Source organism: Podarcis liolepis (genome assembly GCF_965112155.1).
Source record: "Podarcis liolepis genome assembly, chromosome: 2".
In the NCBI taxonomy this organism is placed as follows: Eukaryota; Metazoa; Chordata; class Lepidosauria; order Squamata; family Lacertidae; genus Podarcis; species Podarcis liolepis.
Genome location: NC_139555.1, coordinates 69,301,770 through 69,324,777, shown reverse-complemented (window position 1 = coordinate 69,324,777; position 23,008 = coordinate 69,301,770). Strand labels below are relative to the sequence as shown.

At 47.6% G+C, this 23,008-nt stretch overlaps 1 protein-coding gene across 1 annotated transcript; it reads left to right on the top strand.

The window, feature by feature from the left end:
• The first annotated feature begins 1,977 nt into the window (after positions 1-1,977).
• Positions 1,978-21,112, top strand: RGS14 (regulator of G protein signaling 14). The gene is made up of 15 exons (XM_083488394.1): positions 1,978-2,609; positions 6,193-6,214; positions 7,000-7,154; positions 8,456-8,548; positions 9,364-9,507; positions 9,888-10,037; positions 10,159-10,279; positions 10,411-10,532; positions 12,530-12,733; positions 15,089-15,165; positions 17,208-17,334; positions 18,227-18,308; positions 19,281-19,339; positions 19,641-19,752; positions 20,332-21,112. The coding sequence occupies exons 1-15, from the start codon at positions 2,565-2,567 to the stop codon at positions 20,643-20,645; spliced, it is 1,827 nt and encodes a 608-aa protein (XP_083344520.1). The 5' UTR covers positions 1,978-2,564; the 3' UTR covers positions 20,646-21,112.
• The last annotated feature ends 1,896 nt before the right edge of the window (positions 21,113-23,008 follow it).

Genomic DNA, 23,008 nt, shown 5'->3' with positions numbered 1-23,008 from the left:
TACGTGTGGAGGGTGAGCAACCCTTTTCCTCTTTGGGACAACCTTCCAGGGCACAATGCAAATAAGTGGGGGGCAGGTGGAGCAATTAATACAATTTTTCCCTTTGTACACTTGGCTGGCTTCCATATACCCTCACACACTCCTCTCCAGGGAAACACGTCAACTTTGGCTTTCCCAATTTTTCATTTTCCCACTCCCACCAGCATCCAGATTCCTTTGCCGAGGAACCAAGAGAGGTGCATTTTTTGTACTCGCCCATCTGTGCTACAGGAGGGAGCCAACCCCCTGACCCCACCATCCACCAGCCTATCTCAGATGACAACATTTTTGTTGCCTGTTGAGAACTACCTGTTATAAATTACCACCAGAAGCATATTTTCCATAAATAGAGTGTTTTCTTCATGACTGATGCAGTCCATATAGAACCTGGGAACTTTTACCTGACAGATTGATAGACGTCACAGGTAAATAGTCTGTACATAAATGATAGGTGCATGTGGTCAATTTGACTTTAGACTTTGAACATTTGTTTTTAACCCAGTGCTCACTGCAAGCACTAATTACACATCTTCACAGGCAATCTTGAGAATGTTTACAATACAGCAACCTCCCTTGTGAATATTATTTGCAGTGCCTCCCATGCTATATCCATGGGGAGCACCATTGATTGTGCTGTGTTTGTATGACATGCTAGAATTTGCAGCACATTCAGGTAAGCTCATTAATGTTCCCAGCCTTGCACTGGATCAGAGATGTCCAACTGTTATGCTTTGGGAGGTCAGTGTATTCTCCTCATACTAGGCCAATGCCTGGGACAATATGTTTAGGTACTATAATGCAAGTGGCATTACTTAGAAGGAAAAGCTTCACTGCTCTGGAGCAAATGTCATGTTTAAAGAATGAATGGGTGTTCTGAAATATATCCTCAGGTTGACAGTGATCCTTTACTTTCTCAGAATATGCATAACAACGCAATAACATTACTGTACACAATTACACGTTACAAGTGAAACTGGACAACATTTTTTTTTAAATCACACCTTGCTTTGAATTTGAAAGAATTATCAGAAGCTAGTTAAAGTTTTCATTGGAAGGGTCAAATCTATCTCAAAGGCTGCCAGCTTTCCCAGTGAGAGCCAGTATAGTGTATGTGTTGGTCCATGTCCTAGAATCTAGGACAAGGGTGGCCATATATCCTACTTTACAGAGGGCAGTCCTCTATTTGAAGGGCAGTTCAATCCAGGCATAGAAGCTAACTCCTAATAACTGAGGCCCTTTGCCCCCCATAAAATATTTCAGGGGGCTGCCCCCCCAAGCTGATGGACATTGCCATTCAAATGGTGTGTGTGCACTGCATCTTGTGATTGACTATGTGGGGTGAGGCTTACCTGCCTCCTGTATTTCATTCAAGTTGTCACCCTGAATCCAGGTTCAATTTAAAGATAAAGGGAAAGCAAGGGGGCTTTTGGAATTGCCAACAGTGTGCACCTCGAGAGTAGACTGAGCAGGCACAGGTCACCTGGCTGCAGTCCTCCCTGTGGTGAGAAGTAATGTATTTCTATTTAAATTTTAGTATTTAAAATTGGTATCTCTATATAAAAATTAGCAGATGCAATTATGTGTTCTCTGTTTCTGGCAGTCTGCGCTGAAAGTGGCCACCCTAACTAGAACCATGAAGTTTGCTGGGTAATCTTTGGCCAATTGCTCCATGACCTTCCCCACAGGGTAGCTGTGATGATTGATAAAATAGGGGAGGAAGGAATGTATGTCACCCGGAGCTCATTGCAGGAGGGCTGGGATAAAAATGTAAGAAATAAGTGAATAAATCCCAACATCACGCTTAACAATGTCGGACTGGGCGTCATATCCGTTGCTGCCTGGATTAGAGGCCTAGAGGCACCATATACGTAGTGACAAGGCCCCTGACTTCATGCCAGCAAGCTTGTTTATTAGCTGGAACCTCTTTTGCCATATTGCTACAGCAGAGATTATGAAACAAAGTCCTCACTTTCCTGATGGAGTCTCATGATCTCCAAGGACAGTTTTCTGTGCTGCGTTTGCCTCAGATTGTTGTCTTCATTCTCTCGCTCCTTCTACTGCATTTCTGCTGAAGCAACGCCTTGTTACCTTGCTTCCATCTGTACAGTTCCTTCCCCTGAGGGGTTTCTTGTGGTGGATGACAGTAAATTTCTTTGCCTTTAGCTCCTAACGCTCCGGTTCCTTATCAGGATGCAGAATCCTTTGGGGAAATTTATGCTCTAGCCTTGGACAGTTCACAGAGAGCCCTGGGCTGTTGTGGGTGTCTGTGGGGCTGTGCTCTTCGAAGGAGGGAGTCTCTCTTCCAAACCCCATTTTGAGCTGTGGTTTTGGTTTCCATAGTGACACTTCCTGTGGTAGAAAAAAGAGGTAGTGAGTGCAGCACTGTGAGCGTGGCAGGCAGCTGCACTCCTTCTTTCTCTCCCTGCCGGGGATGCTCAGAAGGCCGTGCTGCAGCCTCAGGGAGGGGCTTCTCCTAGGCTGATGGTCCTGGCTTAGACGGACTACCTGTGACAGCAGCACGAGGCATGCTGGGAAAACCCAAATACCTGGGCGTCCAAAATGGCCGAATGGTGAGTGAGTACACTTCAGTTGCTCCTGGGGGATGATGGCAAGGCCAGAGGCTTGCAGCTCACAAACCTGCAAGGAAATGTGGTTTCTGTTTTGTTTTTTCTGTCCCCAGCAAAGGATGCTTCAGGGAAGCAGCCTTTTAAGGATCTGGGTTGTGTGTTTATGCATTTTGGGGTTGTTATTTGTCCAGGAAGATCAGCATTCATTGTTTTTCTCCTTGCATGGCCTCTCTAGCCCAGCTGGGGTGCCTTTACTTTTCATGGATCTCTGACATCCAGGAAGATAAGTGGGAGGCTGTGACACTGATATTGAGGAGAGGCTGGGATTTGACTATTAGAGAAAGGCTCATCTACACTTCATTTCCTTTGAGCCTGGTGACAAGGAGCCTGTTTGCCCCACCTTGTTCTTTGTAACTGGTGGGAGAGTACATGGAAAGCACTCTCTGCGTGGCTGGTCTGTGTCAAGGGTCTGTGACTCTTGCCTTGCTAACCCCTCGCACTCCACACCCGGCCAGATTGGGGTTTTTTTGTCTCACGCTGAGCTCGAGGGTTTCTGTGGCCTGTGAAATCACAGTACTTTTCAGAGGCTGCAGCCTGCACTGAGAGATGATCTGCCGCGGTGAGCCCAGAAGACCGAGGGCTGGCGTGAGAGTCTCTAAGATCATGTTGCACAACTCAGCATGACTGGCAGCCACAAAAGGCAAGGAAGGGCTGTAATCAGATTAGATGGGCTGACAAAACTGGATGCCGGAGACTCATGTTGTGAGCAAGGCAACAACAAAAAAAGTTAAAAAAAAAAGTAAGGAGCTGCAGGTTAGATAAGCTGGTGGTGTTGAAACCTGACAGCTATTTGTTTAGGGAATAGCAGGGTTCGGTAGGAATGTTAGATGGGAGATAATTGCGAGCCAGCCACAGAAACCCAGTTGGTTGCCTGGAAAGTGGCTTTAGCCTTTGTTTGCCCTGGATGGGGGATCCTATGTAGAATTTCTGTGTGGGATCAGCTTGTAGGAGCCTTTGGAGAGAAGTCCATGGTGTGGTTCATGGAAATATTCCCTTTGACTATGGTGACAACATAGAGTCTTATCCTATTGTGCAGAGTTGGGGAATCTGTGGCCTGTCAAACACTGTTAGACTTCAACACCCATCAGCCTCAGCCAGTATAACAAATGGTCAGGGATGATGGGAGCTGTAGTCCAGCAGAGGTTCCCCATCCTTTCTATAATGTGGATTCAAATAGAAATATCAGATACTGACCCCAGAGATGGTACCCACATTACCGTTTACTGTGGCCCACCACTGGTGCTTGAATCTGCGTACACAAGGCATTTGTCACAATCCACATCTATATCCTGTCGCTTTTTCTTGAGAAATACTGCTCCTTGGTGCATTTCCCTTCAAACCAGTGCCATCCAATTGGAAAACATAAGCTACATTCATTTCACTGTTAAGCTGAGGTGTGTACAGCTGTTGCACATGTGCAGATGGTAGCTTCATGAGTTCAGGGTGGTGGTGGTTTACAGGCATGGGGAAACCAAACAGGCAATGTGTATCAAGTGAAGACATCCCTGCCCCTTCTCGGCTGTGTACAGCAGTATGCAGTATGGGTGTGTGTGTGTGTGCTAATGTGTGCATAATCTATGTGTCCTGGAAGTTTCCCACTGCCATGTAACATTAGGTTGAATTCAACCCTGTTTCTGTAGAAACTGTTGTGGGTTTCCAAGAAGGATTGGCTGCTCACGTTCTCATATGGGATGTTGTTTTGTCTCGCCTGACATGAGAAGGACCAATCTGTCAGGCATATCCCATCAGCATCCTGCTTCCATTAGTCCTTTTCAGATTTGTGTGATCTGAAAGACATAGACTGAGGTTCCAGTATGAGGAACCTTGTATGTGCCACACAGCAATGGCGTAGGCAAAGGACACCACCAACATCTGTATGCGGTTGGCTCGACTAGACTGTGGCACTTTGGCAAGGCTGGTCTCTGTGCCACATCCGGATGGTCCTTGGGATGGGAGTCTCGAGTTGAGGAGTGGGGAACCTTTGTCAGCCTGAGAGCCACATTTCCTTTAGTGGCAGGTGGTGCCAGAGGCAAAGGCAGACAGAGCAATGATTGGCTAGTGTTTACATATACTCAGACAAGCTAAAGAGGTGTTATTAGAGTTCTTCAAAGGACACATTCTGGTCAGGCCAAAAGAAAGGAAGGGTGCAAAGCAGGGCAGGTGAGGGGTGAGGCTCAAGAGGGTATTGTGGCAGCAGAGAGTCTTAGAGGCCAAGTAGAAAGGCCTGAAGGGCCACACTTGACCCCTGGGCCTGAAGCACTCCACCCCTGCTCTAGGTCTTGTGTGTGGCCCTTTGGTGCCATTATAAAAGTAATGTTACACTTTGAACACTATTTCTGATTGAACCTGGAATGTCCTACTTTTCCATTTTCTTCCCCTCCATGTCTCAGAGAACAATTAAAAGTGGTGTGTGTATATGTGTATGTGCGCAAAAACGGAGTGCTGCTTATACCGAAAATAAATTACCTGCATCAAATGAAGGAAATGGTGAAGCTGGCATACAAAGCCCCTTCCTATAATTCTGAAGGAAAAGGTCACCAGTCTGCTTTAAATTGTTTAATTAAAATGCTTCAGCAGCCAGCCATTTTTTAGGAAACACATGAGGCGTTTATTCCTTTATTGTAAATGGAGCCTTACACTGCAAGCCTTTACATGTCTACTCAGAAGTAAGTCCCACTGTATTCAAAGGAGCTTACTCCCAGGTAACTGGGTAAAGACTGGACAACCCTAAGCATTTTTAATCAGAATTAAATCCCACTGAGTTCAATAGGATTTACTCTCTGGTATGTTCCTGATCATTCTTACAGTTTTTCCTCCTCCTCCTCCTCCTCTTCTTCTTCTTTCCCACCTTTTCCCTGACAGGGACTCAAAGCAGTGTACTGCTGAAATGTTATTTCAGTTCCATTTATCAGTTGAAGGTGTATACAATCCCCTCCCTCACATTTTTTTTTCTTTACAACAATCCTGTGAGGTACGTTAGGCTGAGAGGTTGTAATTGGCTCAAGGTGACAGATGTATATGTGTATAAGACATCTATGTGTGCTGGAGATCAAACACAGGAGAAGCTTCCTGATGTAGAATAGAATGTCCCAGTTTTCATCTGAGAAAATGTTGGACGGTGTGGAATAGTATTGGCCCTGGGTCATTCCTCCTGGGGTGCATCTGGGAATAAGGTGGGCCTACAGCTTACTTTATCCCAAAGGCAGCTGGGTCCAGGGGTGGTAGTGGTAGGCTCCTGCTCTCATGTAGGTCAGCACATCCTTACATTGCTTACAGTGAGTTCTGACCACGGCAGACTTCCACAACAGCACGGGAGATTGGATGCGGCACAGTTTGGCACTTGTCCTGAGGTTGGAAGCTTTCTGGTAGCAGACGGCTATCTTGCATCTGCTGCGTGCAGCAGAATGTCCTGTGAGGCTGTCTGATGCTGGAGCAGAGGCTTCCTCCGTCCCCGGGGGTACTGGCTCCGCTGCATTCTGCCATATCCCTAAGAACTCTTTTGACCACTCTCATCCTTCTCTTGCAGGGCCTGGCTGTGTCAGATGGGGGTAAGTAGGCCGTCTGTCTTTGGGAAGGGTGCTGGGCATGTGGGAAGGTTAAAGACCTGACCATGACAGCAGGGCTCACTGGCTAGTAGGGGTGGAGCAGTCCAAAGGTTGGTAAACTCTACAAGCAACAGGAAGACCTGCTCACACTCACTCACATTGGCATTCTGAATTACATAAAACAGCTCCAGGCAACCAGATGGTGAAACAAACGTTGCCCAAAATACCTCTCAGGATATTTTGCCAGGACACAGACTGGCTACTTCCAGCTCTCATAAGATTTATCAGCTGGTATACAGAGGCCAGAGATTGTTGCTGGGCCAACCCCTTCATTATGTGGAGTTAGGTGTCTACCTCAGGAGGATGCTGGGGGTAGAGGGAGAGATGAGAAAGTATTGGATGACAGGACTGCCTATCCCACACAGCATGGCCTGCACCTCCTACACTAGCCTGCTGCCCTCAGGCGCAGTGGAGTATGCCATCTTGTTGAAGTAAGATTCAGTTGCCACTCCAGTTGGTTTCTGTATGTCTGGAGTGGCAAACCTTTGGCCCTCCAGATGCTGCCAAACTACAAGTCCCATCAGCCCCAGCAATCATGTCCAGTTGCCTGGGATGATGGAAGTTGTAGTTCAGCCACATCTGGAAAGCCAAAGGTTCCGCACACCTGCAGTATGTGAAATGAGGTGGTCATCTAGGCCTCTCCCTTAGGTAGACAAGTTGGGCAGACCCCCCACTCAGTGTCACGCTAGGGCTTGGGAAGGACCTGAAATCTCTCTCTCTGTTCACAGAATTAAACAGCTCGGGGGCTCGGGGCAGTAATAACAGTGTGGACAGTCTGCCAAGCACCCAGAACGCCTCTCCTTCTTCGGGGCAATCTGTAGCACGGTGGGCAGAGTCCTTTGAGACACTACTGCAGGACCGACTTGGTGTGGCCTACTTTACTGTGAGTAAGACACAGCACTTCTGTTTATCATGATCTCCCTCCAACCCAGGGTAGGACATGGTCAGTCCGTGGGGCTTATCTGGTCTCAGGGGCGTAGCTAGCTGGGGGTGCCACGGCGAGCTGCCCACAGAGTCCACCTGGCGGACGCAAGCCCCATGCTGCCGTTTGGGGCAGCATAGGGCCCCGAGCCACCACGTCACACCCAGGCCCCACGCTATGTGCTGCCCCTCGCGGTGTGCCATTTTGTCACCCCCTCAGGGATGACACCCGGGGTGGACCGCACCCCTGCACCCTTCTTCCTACATCGCTGTCTGGCCTGCTAAGCCTTCTTTAGTGGCCTGCCAGCCTCTGACTCAATTTTCTGGTGTGTGTGGGGGGGTATTTTTATACTCATTGCAGAGCAGGGGCAGGGTGGGGAGGCTCCACCCAGTCCAGCACCACAATGGAGAAGGAAATGGCTCACCCTTCTGTGAGAAGCAGAGGTACGCCCCCCCCATAGCTGTCAAGTGTCCCTTATTTGAAGGGACAGTCCCTTATTCCAGCGCCATGTCCCGCTGCTGTCCCTTATTGATGGATGTCCCTTAAATGATGTCCCTTAAATTTCAAAGGAAGCAGCTCCTCTCCCTCCCTCCCTACCGGCCAGGGAGGAGGGAGGCTCCAACTGTGTTGCTTGGCTGTGTTGCTCACCCAATAAGAAGTCTAAAAACGACTGTGGGGTGGAGCTTGCATGCCTTGTGTGTGGCTAGTTAATGCAAGCTGAGGGGTTTTTTGAAAGATGGACGCCATTTTGTTGCACGTGCTGCTGCAAACTTTGCAGTGCAAAGCCAGGCCGGGGAGCCATCTTAAGTTGAGGCTGCATAGGCCTTGTGGTGCATGTGATTCAGATTCTATTCAGTTGAACCTCTGGTTACAAAGTTGGTTGGACAGTGTTCTCGAAGCTACCAGCATGAGTTTGACCAGACTGCAGGAGGACAGGAAGACTGGAGTGCCTGGAACAGGTGAGGCTGCAGGTCCCTTATTTTGGCTGCTGGTCTCTTATTTTCAAGGCTGCTGGTCCCTTATTTTCAAATCTGTAAGTTGACAGCTATGCCCCCCCCCGCCCCCCGTGTGTAAGTGTGAGCCTGCAATAGTATGTGCCTGTTGTAGAGTTTACATAATGTTTTGCTTTGTGTTGTATTGCATTTGTTGTACCTGGCTGAATGGTGCCTAGATGAACTCTTTGATCTACACAGGACACTAAATTGTGAGAGTCCTGGGACAGAGGGAGGGTCGTCTTCATCTCTACCCCCACCTCTTTTTAGGAGTTCCTGAAGAAGGAGTTTAGTGCTGAGAATGTATATTTCTGGCAAGCCTGTGAACGGTTTCAGCAGATCCCAGCTGGCAGCACCCAACAGGTAAGAGCACCACCAAAGCCAGACAACGCAGAGGAAACCCAAAACCAGCACAAAGCAGACTTTTTCTCTGCCTGGGGGGCTGAGTGGATATAAGCAAGTGTAGCTCAGTTTGTTCCTAATTTGCCCTGGATGGAATATTCATATTTATTGTTTAACCACAAGGTTTAGAAACTGCCGTTTATAAAATAAAGACTTTTGTTTTGAGGAAGCTCACTTCTGCACAAGATGCAGGCAGCACATTTATCATTGCTCAGAAAACACATTGCCTGATTTGGAAGAGGGGATATGCTAAGAAATGTCAGGGTGACTCCTTGCCTCTCAGTTAAACTACATGCACTGTGCTTAAAAATAAAACACTAAAGAAATTCTGTACCCGATGAAGCCAAATTCTTGGCTGAAAAATGCTGGATTCTGCTACCTAGACACATTGTGGAAATTGGCTTTTTGTATACTTCCCTGCTTTCATCACTAGTCATAGGGAAGGGCAAGGAGCTATGCAGCACATTAAAATACTTCCTTTGGATGGCTGGGAAACATTTTGAGTCTCCCTCTGGCTTTGGAGATTTTACCAGGCATGGGAAGGAAGGAAGGAAGGATTCTCATAATGTTGAATTTTGCAACCAAATGAATAGCAATTTCATACTTTTCTAGTATTTGCATACAAGCATTGGTTGCCTGCATCCCTATGACTAGAGGAACCCTGACGCTTTTCTCCTATAGCCTACACTAAAGGAGACAAGAAGAGTGCCACAGAGAGCAGCTGTTACCTGTAGTAACGTCATAACTCGTCTCATCCCACATTGCTTTCTCCATAGCTGGCCCAGGAGGCTAGGAGGATCTATGATGAGTTCCTGTCAAGACATTCGGTCAGCCCGGTCAATATTGACAGACAGGCCTGGATTGGTGAGGAGATGCTGGCCACCCCCACCCCTGACATGTTTCACGTCCAACAACTCCAGGTGAGAACGGTCCGCCTTAGCTAGTCTATGAGATGTGGGCTTGTGTGGGAATCTAGGAACACCACCTGCTGCTTCTCCAATCAGTAATGTGAAGCATCGTTGCTGAAGTCTTCTAAGGTAGCAGAAGGGATGCAGCTCAGTAGCAGAAAAGCTGCTTTGCATGTGGAAGGTCCCAGGCCCAATCCTTGGCATCTCCAGGTACATCTGAAACCCTGAAGAGTTGCTGCCAGTCAGTGTTGACAATACTGAGCTAGATGAACCAGTGGTCTGACAGTATAAGGCATCTTCCTATGTCCCTCTGTGGCGATCCAAGTCCTGGAGGACGTCCTGCTTCAGGGACAGTGATGGGCACATGACTAACCCAAGGCTTCTTGCTCCAGATCTTCAACCTGATGAAGTTTGACAGCTACGCACGCTTCGTCAAGTCTCCACTGTACCAGGCATGTGCGAAGGCCGAAAGCCAAGGGCAGCCCTTGCCAGAGCTGAGGCCTCACTCTCGAAGCGGCAGCCCCCCAAGCGACCATGGCAAGGTACGGGGCCTCCTCTTGAGCAGGAGTGCATGGGGAAGTTAGGCGGTGGCCTTTCCCCACTTTGTCCCCCTAACCTGGTCCAGCATGCCATGAGCTGATGCGCTCTCTGGCTTCCCCCTAGAAAACGAAACTAAAAGCAGGGAAATCGCTGCCGCTAGGAATGGAGGAAGGTGGCAACTTAGGCAGCAGGAGCCCTCGGAGATCCTTTCGGAGAGGGGACCGGAGGGAGCGTCACTGGGGAGGTGAGTCCAAAGCCGAGAGCTGGGACACCACAATTGTTCAGGTGACTCTGGGTGGCATCAGGGTGGTTAATAAAGTGCCCGATTGCCATGGATCACATATCCTCCCAAAACCTGCTGATTCTCTGTCCTAGAGGAAAGAAATGGCAGCGAAGGGCCGTCCCACTGGCGTGAGTCTCAAGGCTCTTTGAATTCCTCGGCTAGCCTGGACCTGGGCTTCCTCTCATCTTACGCCACCACCAGTTCCCAGACTGAGGCAAGTGCTTCTGGGACTTATTCAGCCTGGGGGTTTGGGGGGCCAGGGCAGTGAAAACCGACCTGTGCTGCTGTTGCCTACCCCATCCTGCTCGGGTCCCGCTCCCTTCCTTGCGCTAGTAGGCGTTTTGCTGTTGCTTGATGTTCTGCCACGGCTGCTGCACGCTCTGTCCCGCCCAGCCCCCACGCAATCTGTAATGGGCTATGTGACTGTGCAGTGTGGAGGAGTTCTCAACAATGTGCAGTTGCAGTTCAGCTCTGCGAATGCTCCTGGAAATTGCCGCTGAGGCAGCTCCCAGTATTTTCTGCAGCTTCAGAACCCTGGAACTGTTGAAAAGATGTTGCTTAAAGCCATAGGGAGTCCCAGCTGGTGGGGAGGCAATCCTCCCCTCCTGAATACAACGACCAGTGAAAGGAGAACAGGGAGTGACATTATCCTTAGGGAGAAGCATTGCTAGAAAACCCTGCAGGGACAACAGGGGGCTGAATATTGCCTGATCTGCATAACATGAATGTAAACTACAGAGTACAGACCTGTTCCGATGGAACCAGCTTCTGGGGAGCAAAATAATGATTTTTATTTACCGTATTTTTTGCACCATAACACTCACTTTTTTACTCCTAGAAAGTAAGGGGAAATGTCTGTGCGTGTTATGGAGGGAATGCCTACAGGTGGCATGCCTACGGATTTTCCTCCTCTAAAAACTACATGCGTGTTATGGTCGGGTGCGTGTTATAGAGCGAAAAATACGGTACTTATTGTTTAGTATATGCACATGCATGTACAGCGTACTTGTTTCTTGGACAGTGGATCAGATCAGATTTTTCTTTGGCTTTGATAGATATTACACATAAATGCCAACAGACCAGGCATGATTCAGCACAGTTCACCAGGTTCAGTGGTGCTTATTCACAGGCAAATGTGGTTAGAGCTACAGGCTTAGTCTGCAAGAGCGACATGTATGCAAAGGTCTGTGCACTGTATTCATAGCACCAGTGCCAGATCTGCAGAAAGGGGGAGCTGTTGGACATGAAAGCAAGAGTTGCAGACTTTAGGCTGCCAAACCGACACATCTTAGAACCAGAATTTTTTAACACTTTTCTATACAGTACCCAGAATGAGAAATGTAGATTGCAAGAGTAGAATTCTAAAATGTATTACTTCAAACTGTAGGTAGTAGGGAAGGATCATATATTTAAATTGCTCCCCTGTTGTAGCCCCTGCATGCACCAAAATTAGCATATCAATAGGGAGACTAAGAAATGGGTCCTCAAATGCATGTTTAGGTTAAACATAGTTCCTGAGTCTGAAAAGGTTGAAGAAACCTGCTATATAGAACCTCCATGTTCAGGAGTAGTAGATCTGACAATACTTTTTGCTGGGAAGCAACAATGCATTGCTGCTTGCATGTTTCCCATAGGCATCCGGTTGCTCACTGTGAGAACAGGATGCTGGACTAGACACTCCCCTGGCCTGATCCAGCAGGGCTCTTCTTGTGTTTGTATGTTATGAGCTTGTCTGAGCAATTGGATTGACTGTGGTGGGAAACAGGATACCAGACAGACTTTGGGTCTTATCTAGCAGAGTTCTTCTTCTGCTAAACATTTTCGCATGATGCAAAATATGGTTTACTAAATAGAGGAAAGTTTAAAAATAAAAGAAAAATGGCACCCATCAGAAAAGCACAAGGAGGGCATTATACCCCACCACCTGCCACTTGTGTTCATTCTAGTATTCTATCTCCTCATTCTCTGTAATGCATGGAACAGCAAATCTGTTTTGCACACAGGTGAGGGATAAATGATGTACAGTTATGTATGAAAATTCTGTGTATGGCTTTTATCATTGGTACATTTGTCCAGAAGCCTCAAAACACCAACAAACAATATTATATATCAGACCTTAGAAAATCATCTGGTGTCCACTCTGAGCTTTTATCCTAGTAGTTGAGCCAGCCAAAGAGTGATGCTGAATGTGTTGATTTCTCCTTCCTCCAGAACAACAGGCAGAGCCTGACTGGCTCAGAACCTGACAGTCAGAACCAGCCTGTCAAGTACTGTTGTATTTACCTTCCCGATGGGACGGCCTCTCTGGCCCCTGTGCGCTCTGGACTCTCCATCCAGGACATGCTGGCTGGGATTTGCCAGCGCCGGGGCCTCCACCTGCCGGATGTCAAGATCTATCTTGTGGGGAATGAAAAGGTAGGCCCAGCCTATGGGAGGAAAAGGAAAATAACTTCTGGAGGAATGCCACTGCAGAGATTTTAAGAGGAAGGGGTGCTGTGTGTGCTGTATTTCCAGGACGGAGACAGCAGCTGTAACCTCTTTCAAAGGGCAAAAACTGTCCAGTTGGTGGACAATGCAGTAGCTTCCCTTGTGAGCTGTGAGTTCAGAAGTCCTTGCCTGAAATTTCACTGCAGGTACAAACCCACCTGAGGCAAACCAACATTCTCTCAGTCTCAAAAGCCATGCGCAACAATTGCCCATTTTATAGGGTTGTTGTAAGAATTACTGAGATAATGAATGTACAGTGTTGTCCCATAGGATCGGCTAGTTGAAGGCTCAGAATACTAATGATGGATAAGGCACTGAAGATGGATTGCTAGAGGCACCAGTATGAGTTACACACTACCATCATCACTTTTCAAGGGACACCCACTATTCTTCAAGTATCTCCTTGAGCCAGCTAATTTTACCCCACATAGCTGACAAGGAAAGAACTCAAAATGAAATTACTTTAGGTTCACTGCAGGGTGAATCTTTCTTTTGCCCAGGGGTTGGGCCTCTGCATAGTTTCAATTCCTCTGAAATTCAAATAGCTTCGATGTTGTTCTTTACAAAGTGCTGCCAGAGACAAATATTTACCCACCTATCCACAGGTAAGCCCCAGAGATCCACCCTGATTGTATATCAAGTATTTCAGAAGGCATATTTGCATTAGGCAAATAATATCCAGCTTATAGCTGATTACAGCGTGTGTGCATATACTTATAGGTCATTCCTAATGAAATAATCTCAGAAAGCTTCCTGGTACAAAAGAAAAAAGAAAAAGCACCCTATGCATGTCTACTCAGATGTAATAGTAGTAGATAGGTAGCCGTGTTGGTCTGCCATAGTCGAAATAAAAAAATTCCTTCCAGTAGCACCTTAAAGACCAACTAAGTTAGTTCTTGGTATGAGCTTTCGTGTGCATGCACACTTCTTCAGATACACCAGTATCTGAAGAAGTGTGCATGCACACGAAAAGCTCATACCAAGAACTAACTTAGTTGGTCTTTAAGGTGCTACTGGAAGGAATTTTTTTATTTTTACTCAGATGTAAGTTCCACTGAGGTTCGAGGGACTTTCTCCCAGGTAACTGTGTACTGTATAGGATTTCAGAAGGCTGCAATCCTAAACACACTTATTAGGTGATACATCTCTCTGAATTCAGGAGAACCGACTTCTGAGTAAACATGCTTAGACTACAGTGGTACCTCGGCTTAAGTACTTAATTCGTTCTGGAGGTCTGTTCTTAACCTGCAATTGTTCTTAACCTGAAGCACCGCTTTAGCTAATGGGGCCTCCCACTGCCGCGCGATTTCTGTTCTTATCCTGAAGCAAAGTTCTTAACCTGAAGCACTATTTCTGGGTTAGCGGAGTGTGTAACCTGAAGCGTATGTAACCCAAGGTACCACTTTATATTTAATACAGTAGTCAGCATTTAAATAGCATTTCTTGAGCATTCGAAGTGGTGCACGTGGGCTATCTCGGTAACCTTTGCAGTAACCTTAAAAGGTGCACAGACAAAGAACCGAGGCTGACAGATTGCCAGTACTGGTAGGGGCAAGATTTGAACAAAGGACCCCTTCTGTCCTCAAGCCAGAACACTAAACTAGTAACCTCTCTGTTTGCAGAGTGTTGTCACTACCACCCAAGTGCACAAATAATCAAATAAAAAATATGATTCCAAAATACTCAAAACAATTGAAAAATAAACTTGATCAAGAGAAAGGCATTTTGAAAGATTAGTAGGCATTGTTGAGGCATCATGAGGAATGTTAGAAAGCGCTGATGTTGCAACAACACATGTGTTGCAACATATGGAAAATAACGGTGGTGTTCATGGACTCATGCTAGGAGGCAATTCATACCTGATGATAAGAAATGTTAACAAGCAAACAAATGTAAACTAGGAAAAAGCCCTTAATCACTAGGATTGTTTTGTCTCATAATACGTATCATGCAGGATTATTAAAGCTATTTTCCCAGACTTGCATCCTTGGTCTCATTAGCTTTTAAACTCATGCACACCTGTGGCCTTATTTTCTAGTATTACTTCAAATACGTAATGCTTTTCTTCTGGGGGGATGCAGGGGTATGCATGCTCCTAAACACTTTGTGAATCTAAATTTGGCCTCATTGAGGGGCAGTATTTCAATATGAGTAGGAAAATGAGAGTACCCCTAAACATTTTTTTAGAAAAAAGCACTGCGTATACCCATATATATACAACAATACATCCGTGTTTTAATTTTTGCTGTATTAATATGTCTGCCTTTGCTTGGTTTTTCACAGAAGCCGCTGGCACTGAACCAGGAGAGCTTAGTCCTGGTGGATCAGGAGGTGAAGCTGGAGACCAGGGTCAGCTTTGAGTAAGTGTAATCTCTGCAGACCCCTCCTGCTCTGCATTGGCCATGTATTCTGTAGCCAACAGGCAGAAACTTTGCTAAATCCCTCTTGACATGGGGCCAGGGCTGTCTGCCCCAGGGATGGGGGCCCGTCTTTATTTGTGAAACATAAGCAAACCCAGCACCTCTCTGTCACCCAACACCTCTCTGTCTACTGCTGTTCATGCCACTTTTATCTCTATGCTGCTTTTACACACCACACACACACACACACACACACACACACACACACACTGCTCAGAGCAGCTTACAACAAGGAGAACAGCAATACATCACAAAATCAACAACTGCAAGAACAATGTCATAGTTGTTGTTGTTGTTGTTGTTGTTGTTTAGTCGTTTGTTTAGTCGTGTCCGACTCTTCGTGACCCCATGGACCAGAGCACGCCAGGCACTCCTGTCTTCCACTGCCTCCCGCAGTTTGGTCAAACTCATGCTGGTAGCTTCGAGAACACTGTCCAACCATCTCATCCTCTGCCATCCCCTTCTCCTTGTGCCCTCCATCTTTCCCAACATCAGGGTCTTTTCCAGGGAGTCTTCTCTTCTCATGAGGTGGCCAAAGTATTGGCGCCTCAGCTTCACGATCTGTCCTTCCAGTGAGCACTCAGGGCTGATTTCCTTAAGAATGGATAGGTTTGATCTTCTTGCAGTCCATGGGACTCTCAAGAGTCTTCTCCAGCACCATAATTCAAAAGCATCAATTCTTCGGTGATCAGCCTTCTTTATGGTCCAGCTCTCACTTCCATACATCACTACTGGGAAAACCATGGCTTTAACTATACGGACCTTTGTCGGCAAGGTGATGTCTCTGCGTAGTAGCAATAATAAAACAGCATGCAAAATGCAACTTTTCTGTACAATGAATGTAGGAACATGACACCTCCTGGCAGGGGCAAGAACAACAAAGGAGTTTGCACAGTTTTATCTTAGTCCTGGATGCTCTGGCTATTGCGGCTAAAATAGCTAGGAATCAGGTTATGCCAATGAAATATACTCTGAGTCGAGAGTGGATTTCATGCTCTTTATTCAGCTCATAGTGGTGAGGAGGAATGAATGTCCCCTCAAAGTATCTGCTTATATACATTATTTACACAATGGGCTGTACATGATTGGCTAATTCCGGAATTCTCCTGTAGGCCAATCAGGTTGTGGATTCACTTCCATCTGGAGCTGCATTGGGTGGCTCCTGCAGACCAATCATACTGCTGCATTGTTCTAGGACCAATCAGACTGCTGCATTCTGAATCCTATTGTTCTAGGACCAATCAGACTGCTGCATTTTGGATCCTAGGACCAATCAGACTGCTGCATTTTGGATCCTATTCACTCAGTACATAACAGCCAACCAAAGGTCAAGGCCTCAGCTTCCCCGATGGGTGTGCTGCCCCTTTGGTATCCCCAATTCAGGCAGCATTAAGGCTTTCAAAGGCAGAGGGGGTGGGTTAGGTGGAAGTACCCCCCCTTGATTATCTTCTTCACACTCCCTTGAGTCTCCCATACAGGTACTGGTGGCCAAGTGAGTAGGCCATACGTGTTGCAAGCCCCATTCTGCAAATCTTTTGGGAGATAGCACCCTCCCACCATCTGCGTGAACCTTGCTGTATCACCATGAACATAGGTCAGGGCTCACAGCTCCAGAACAGACTCTGCCTCTCAGACCCTAAATCACAAGGGGTCCACAACATTAGGATTTCATTCAAGACAACCTGCTTGAATATTCTTCTCCCTGCCCACTTTGCTGTGATTCATATATGGACACAGTATTAGGAAACTACCTTCCTTCCTGCACTGCTTTCCTATGTGCTCAGTTTCTGTGATTTTGCCCATGGGCTTCGAATGGGGGTATCAGAACTGTACTCCTTGGTTTGCTACCATTAGGCATCAGGAAGTGAAGGTTATCCTTCACCTGGGGTAGATTACTGGGGTGCACGTTATGCAAGGTGGCAGTGCCAGATGCAGTATACTGTGCCCATTGGGTATAGTTCTGATGTTTCTTCTCCTTATAGGCTAGAAATCATGCCCCTGAATAAGACAGTGTGCATTCTGGCGAAATCTACTAAGCAGCTGCGGGAGGCGTTGCAGCCCATCGTGGAGAAGTACGGCCTGGATCTCACACGAGTCCTGCTTCGACGGGTGAGAACAGTCTTTGAGGAAGTGAAACAGGACACAGAAATGAAGTCTGGGTGACTCCAGTCCAGTGGTGGGGGACCTGTGGCCTTCCAGATGTTGTTGGATTCAAAGACCCATAAACCCCAGCCAGTATGGTAAATGGTTAAGGAGAATGGAACTTGGAGTTTCCTCCCTGCAGTTTTCCTCTCTGGGGGTTCTGCTGGGGTCTGTAGGGATGAAATTTCTAGTTACATTTGGATCTTAAGCTTCCCCCCAGTTTCTTTTAGCACCCCTTGCCCAGCACATAGTGAAACTATGGAAATTGCTACCATAAGTTGTAGTGATGGCCACCAACTTGGATGGCTCTAAAAGAGCAGATAAGATAAGAGCTTCCTGTGTCTACTAGTCGTTGAATACCAATTGCCTCTGAATACCATTACTAGGAATTCCTCGTTGTTGTGCTGTTGCACTCACGTTCCACTTATGGGTGCAACCTGATTGGCAACTGGGAGAATAGGAAGCTGGGCTAGATGGGCTTATGGTCTGATCCAGCAGGGCTCCTTTACATTCTTATTAGGGACAATGCTTTCCCCTTCTAGTTAAGCAGGAGCAAGTAAAGTGACAGGCCAGGAGAGACTGGTACCCAGACCAGAGTCCATGGTAAAGTTCTGTTCCAGCTAGATGCAGGCCATTCATAGGTACAGCAGCTTTCCAGGCTAGAGGGAGATCCCCCATGTCTCAGACAACATTAATTCTTTTTGTGGGTTGGTGGGCTACGGCACGTGGCTATTTCTGTTCAGCATCTTTTTGGAAAGCTGCCTACTCTAGCAGCATGTATATAGTGTTGTTCTGGTTCATCCACCCTGACATGAACTCCTTGCCTTGCTGTGTCTCTAACTCTGCTCTCCTGCTGCAGCCTGGTGAGCCCCAAGCTCTAAATATGGAAGAGAAAGTTACCACTGTGGCTTCTCAGAAGCTTGTGCTGGAGTCAGATACAGGTAGGTGAAGCTCAAAGGCACATGTGGTTCATTTTTCTATGGATAGTTGGTAGATGGCTTGGCACTGTGCAGCATTAGACAGGGACACCTTCCTAGGGAGGGAAGAATGAATACCATGTGGATTTCTGGGAGGGAGGGAGGCCAATGCACAGGATTGCCTTGTTTCCTGCCAATGTTGATGAGCAGACCACTAATTTTTGCATCTTCCACTCAATAAGCCTGTTCAGTGTTGGTTGCAGAATGGTGGTGAGGAAATCAGCTCTCACTCACGGTGAACAGGCTAGATGAAGAGCCGTTTGTCATAAGCAGTGAGGCCACAGGCACAACGACATGTCCCAGGTCATTTATGTGCTGTAGCATGGTGATATTTGTCAGGGGTGGGGGATCATACCAGATTTCATGCAGTGTTGCATCCTGCTCCACATTCGCTCTGATCAACCACCTCTGTCTCGTAACTTTATAGGTGGCCCACTAAAGTTGACACTTTTTTCTGGCAGGGCTCCTTTCATAGCTGTGAAGATTTTCTCCAGCAGGAAGCAGCAGGGAAGGGGAGAGTCCCCTGTTGAATGGGCTCTCATCATATACAGCTGCTGAAAACATAGGAGTCGTGTCAGAAAAAGAGAAGGCAACATTGCTACTTCCTCTCATCTTGTACTCCAAACCCACAACTTCCCTAGTCCATGACACATTTGTAAACACAGCATTTCCTTCTTTTTGCCAGTATTCTTGCTAGAACATGGATCGACACTCGAATCATTTCAAGGACAGTCCATTCATGTTCTCTCAGCTCCCAGTTTATAGGCTTCCAGCCTCTTCCATGTTGTCTCCTCCAGGAAATCCCGATCCATTCTCCATCATGTCTTATTCTCAGCCTTCGTTCCAGCCATCCTCCCATTGTTGTCAGAGCTCAAGGTCTGACTCTTTGTTCTGCTGTCCCTCCAGGATATTTAATATCCATGTGCTTTATTGCAGAAGGGAAACCTCTTGGTGTGAGAAATTCTGCAATAAGCCCTTCTCGTGAGCTGAGTGAGGTGAGTCTTGGCCATGGGTTGTATTACCTTAGCTGGGGAAATTACATGACAGAATGCTGCTCCATTTTTATTTTTAGAAACAAAGCCTTCCTGCATGTAGATCTCAGTGAGAAAAGTTTTGGCCTAGCAGTATTTCTGATAATACTAGTTTTGTATGTCTAGAGATGTCTTTCTGTCCCCCACCCCACCAGCCATGCATATCACCTTGTTTGCTAGGCTTATGTCATGGTGCTTAAGTAGGTACGGGGTTGGCAGTTTTTGGCTCTGGTTATAATCATGCCTTCTCTCACTGTGGCTCCAGGATGACAGCTCTGTAGAGACAGAATCTGAATCTGATTCATTCGGTGAGGGGTCCTGTTCCTTCACCAAGCCTCCTAGGAGCAAACAGAATAGACGCACGTATGACTTGGAAGGTAAATCTTCTCTGATGTTACTTGTCAGATAGGGGAGGTAAATAAGATGCTTATTACTGACTAGGAAGCAAGCAATGCAGTCCCAGGGAATTAAAGGGTGCTATGTCAATCTGCATACATGTTGACATGTTTATTTCTGTAAATGCATGCAATTTTCAACCTCACTACTTTGTTGTTGTTGTTGTTAATAATAATAATAATAATAATAATAATAATAATAATAATAATGTATTACTTATACTCTACCCATTAGGCCGAGCCTCCCCAGCCACTCTGAGCAGCTTCCAACAGGATATTAAAAACACAACAAAAAATCAAACATTAAAAACTTCCCTAAACAGGGTTGCCTTCAGGTGTCTTCCAAAAGTCAAATAGTTGTTTATTTCCTTGACATCTGGCAGGAGGGCATTCCACAGGGCAGGTGCCACTGCTGAGAAGGCCCTCTGCCTGGATTATTGGCCATTTTTAAAAGAAAGGTTTAAACGTGAAGAAGGCTGTTGAATAGCAAGGTGACAGCTAGTATAATAAATTATTGTTAGGCTGCCAGAACTTCAGCAAATTCCTTCTCCCCCTCCCCAGGGCTCGTGGATCTGCTGAACCGGGCACAGAGCTGCAGAGTCAATGACCAGCGTGGCCTCCTGTCCAAAGAGGATCTAGCACTACCTGACTTCCTACAGCTGCCTGAACAAGATGGTGTCTCCAGCAAGACCAGTTCCTCATCCAGCCCAGCCCCTGAGAAAAAGTCCACATCTGAGGCCCCCAGTGCAGAGGCAGCCACCGTCTCTCAGTGTCAGGCCCAGAAGAAGCAGTTAGTATCTCAGGCTTCCCTTTCAAAGCCGCCTACGGGAACTCCATCATCAGCAGGTCCTGCTGGGAAACCTTCAGCCATGTGACCTCCTCCATGACTCCATCTACCAGCCATACTAGTCCCTTCCAGGAGGCCTAGTCAACCTCATGTTCCTTGCAGTGAGGACAGGTCCCTCCTGTTCAGTATATGTTGTGGTACCATGTTCTGCCTCACAGAGACTCCTCCCCTCTCATAGGAATATGGTCCGAGGCCTGGCTACAGCCTGCAGCCACCTCTAGGGACCCCCAGCCTGTCTTCCAGGAATAGAAACGTGTCCTCCTAATGTTCTGGCTGACTCTCCTCCCTTGGAACTGCCCGTGCTGGCTGGGCAGGAAAATGCCAGTCTTGCCCACTTGCTGTACCAGACCGTCGTACAATGTTGCTCTGTGTTGTGAAACAGCTGCCCATGGCTGCCCCAGCAGCAACCGCATCTCTGTGGCAGGTGGTGATGACGCCTGTATATAGTTTGTAATTTTCAGTCTTTGTAAAATGTAAGATAACGCTGTTGCTTAAGTCGTCTTGAGTCTTTGCGAGTTTGTGCACGGCATCACATGCCTCTCTGGGCAGCGTGGCAGCAGTGGGTTGTGAATGCAGCCCTCAAGGCAGACACACTGGGGTGCAGGAGTTGTGGAGACAGGACTGTTTTGGGGTCTGTGCTGCCCCTGAGAGGTTCCCACATCCTTCATATGAAATGGCACGGCTTAGAGCGAAGAGGACCCCCAAACCAATTCCCAGTTGCCCTGGGTTGAACGTTTGATGTGCAGATCCGACAAGCCCACACCAACTGTACCACAAAATCTCCTTCGCTGGAGCTGTGTATGTCTCTGGTTAGGAGCTGGGTCCCCCACCCCGCTCCAAAAACGGTGGAGGTGTGCTCTGTGGGCAAGCAATGTGTGTGTGTGTGTGTGTGTGTGTGAGAGAGAGAGAGAGAGAGAGAGAGAGAGATGAATGGAAATTTGGGTTGGAAACACTCCTCTTGTGGGGTTGCGGCGCTCTCCCCACGCACACAGAACACGCACATTCCTAGGTCCCTGGAAACCTCTGCAAGCCTTTGCTCAGCAAACGTGTTCTGCCTGTGTGCATTTGCTGGGGAGACCAGCCAGCAAGCGGCGTGTGGGTGAGGTCGCGCGGGGCGGGGTCGCCGTCTCCCGATGTGCCCCATCCCCTCGCCCAGCTCAGTCCCCGAGGTGCTTACCGAGCCGAGCCTCGCATGCTAAGCAAGGCGGAGGAGGCAGCTGCTTCCCCATTGGCTGCCCCTGACCGCATGTGCCGGCCCCTCACCGTCTGAATGAGAGTGGGGAGGGGAGCAGCCAGTGCAGGCGGAGATCCCGGACGGCAAGAGCCACCGGCAGCCCCAGCGACAGCCAGGTAAGCCCGGGCGAGCTGCGTCTTGCGGGCGGCGGCCATTCCCAGAGCAGGGGTCATTCCGAAGCAGGGGTCTTTCTCCTGAGTTGCTGGTCGGCTAGGGGGCGCTCCGCTCGCGAGGAGCAAAGTAGAAGGGGCGCACCTTGTCTCTTCAGCGTCAGGGCTCCCTCCGTTTCTTCAAGTCAACGCTAGGGGACGCTGTGGCACAACGTTTCTGGGATGGGTGGGTGGGTGACATCTCCCTTTGGGGATCTACTTTGATGGTGGGCGCGGGGTGTCAGCGTTGTTTCCAGTGCCCTAATTTTGTGTTCCTTGCCATGCTGCGGTAGTTGGCTGCTTGAACCCCAATCCTAACCCTGTAGGCAGTATGATGAGGTCTGAAGGGAGTTGTAGCCCAAAACATCTGGAAGGCAGCAGGTTGGTGAATGCTGCTGCAGCCCGATAGGAAGGGGAACCAGCGCTGCCACTTACTTATTTAATTTATTGAATTTATATACCACTCTTCATTCGAAAACCACAGGGCAGTTTACAACTTGCCCAGTTTGCGCTCTCTCTGCAGGAGACCTGGGGATTCCAGGCTGGAGGCAGCTGTGGAGATGCGTGAGATGTCCTTAGTATGGAGATGCCTGTCCAAATCTTTTCGAACTGCAGAGTGCATGGGATTTGAAGCATATCTCCAGCCTTCTTGGAGCAAGAAGCACTTGGGCAAGGGAAATTCCAAAATCCATATTCAGGTGCTTCCAGATAGGGGTTTAATTCGCAAATTCGCAAATGGGTCACTGAGATATTGCAAACAGGTCACTGGCAACAAGATAAGGGTAGTAAAACAGAGGGAAAACACAGGCTGGTATTTTTATGCTCATGATGGGTCTATATGGACTCTGCAAAATAAAAATGAAAGAAATTGTATGCCTGATGAGCATTGACCCTACAGTAAGCATCTACCTGGAAGCATCAAAGGGCACAACATTTACAAAATCCATATTAGGGCAATGCTCCATAAGGCTAAGAACAGGTAAGCAGAGACAAGGTCATAGGCAAAGA

Excerpts from the sequence above, each read along its gene's own strand:
- RGS14 (XM_083488394.1), top strand. The coding sequence starts at position 2,565 with ATGCTGGGAAAACCCAAATACCTGGGCGTCCAAAATGGCCGAATG. Across the intron at positions 7,155-8,455 it reads TTGGTGTGGCCTACTTTACT|GAGTTCCTGAAGAAGGAGTT; the intron begins GTGAGTAAGACA and ends ACCTCTTTTTAG. Across the intron at positions 10,280-10,410 it reads GAGGGAGCGTCACTGGGGAG|AGGAAAGAAATGGCAGCGAA; the intron begins GTGAGTCCAAAG and ends TCTCTGTCCTAG.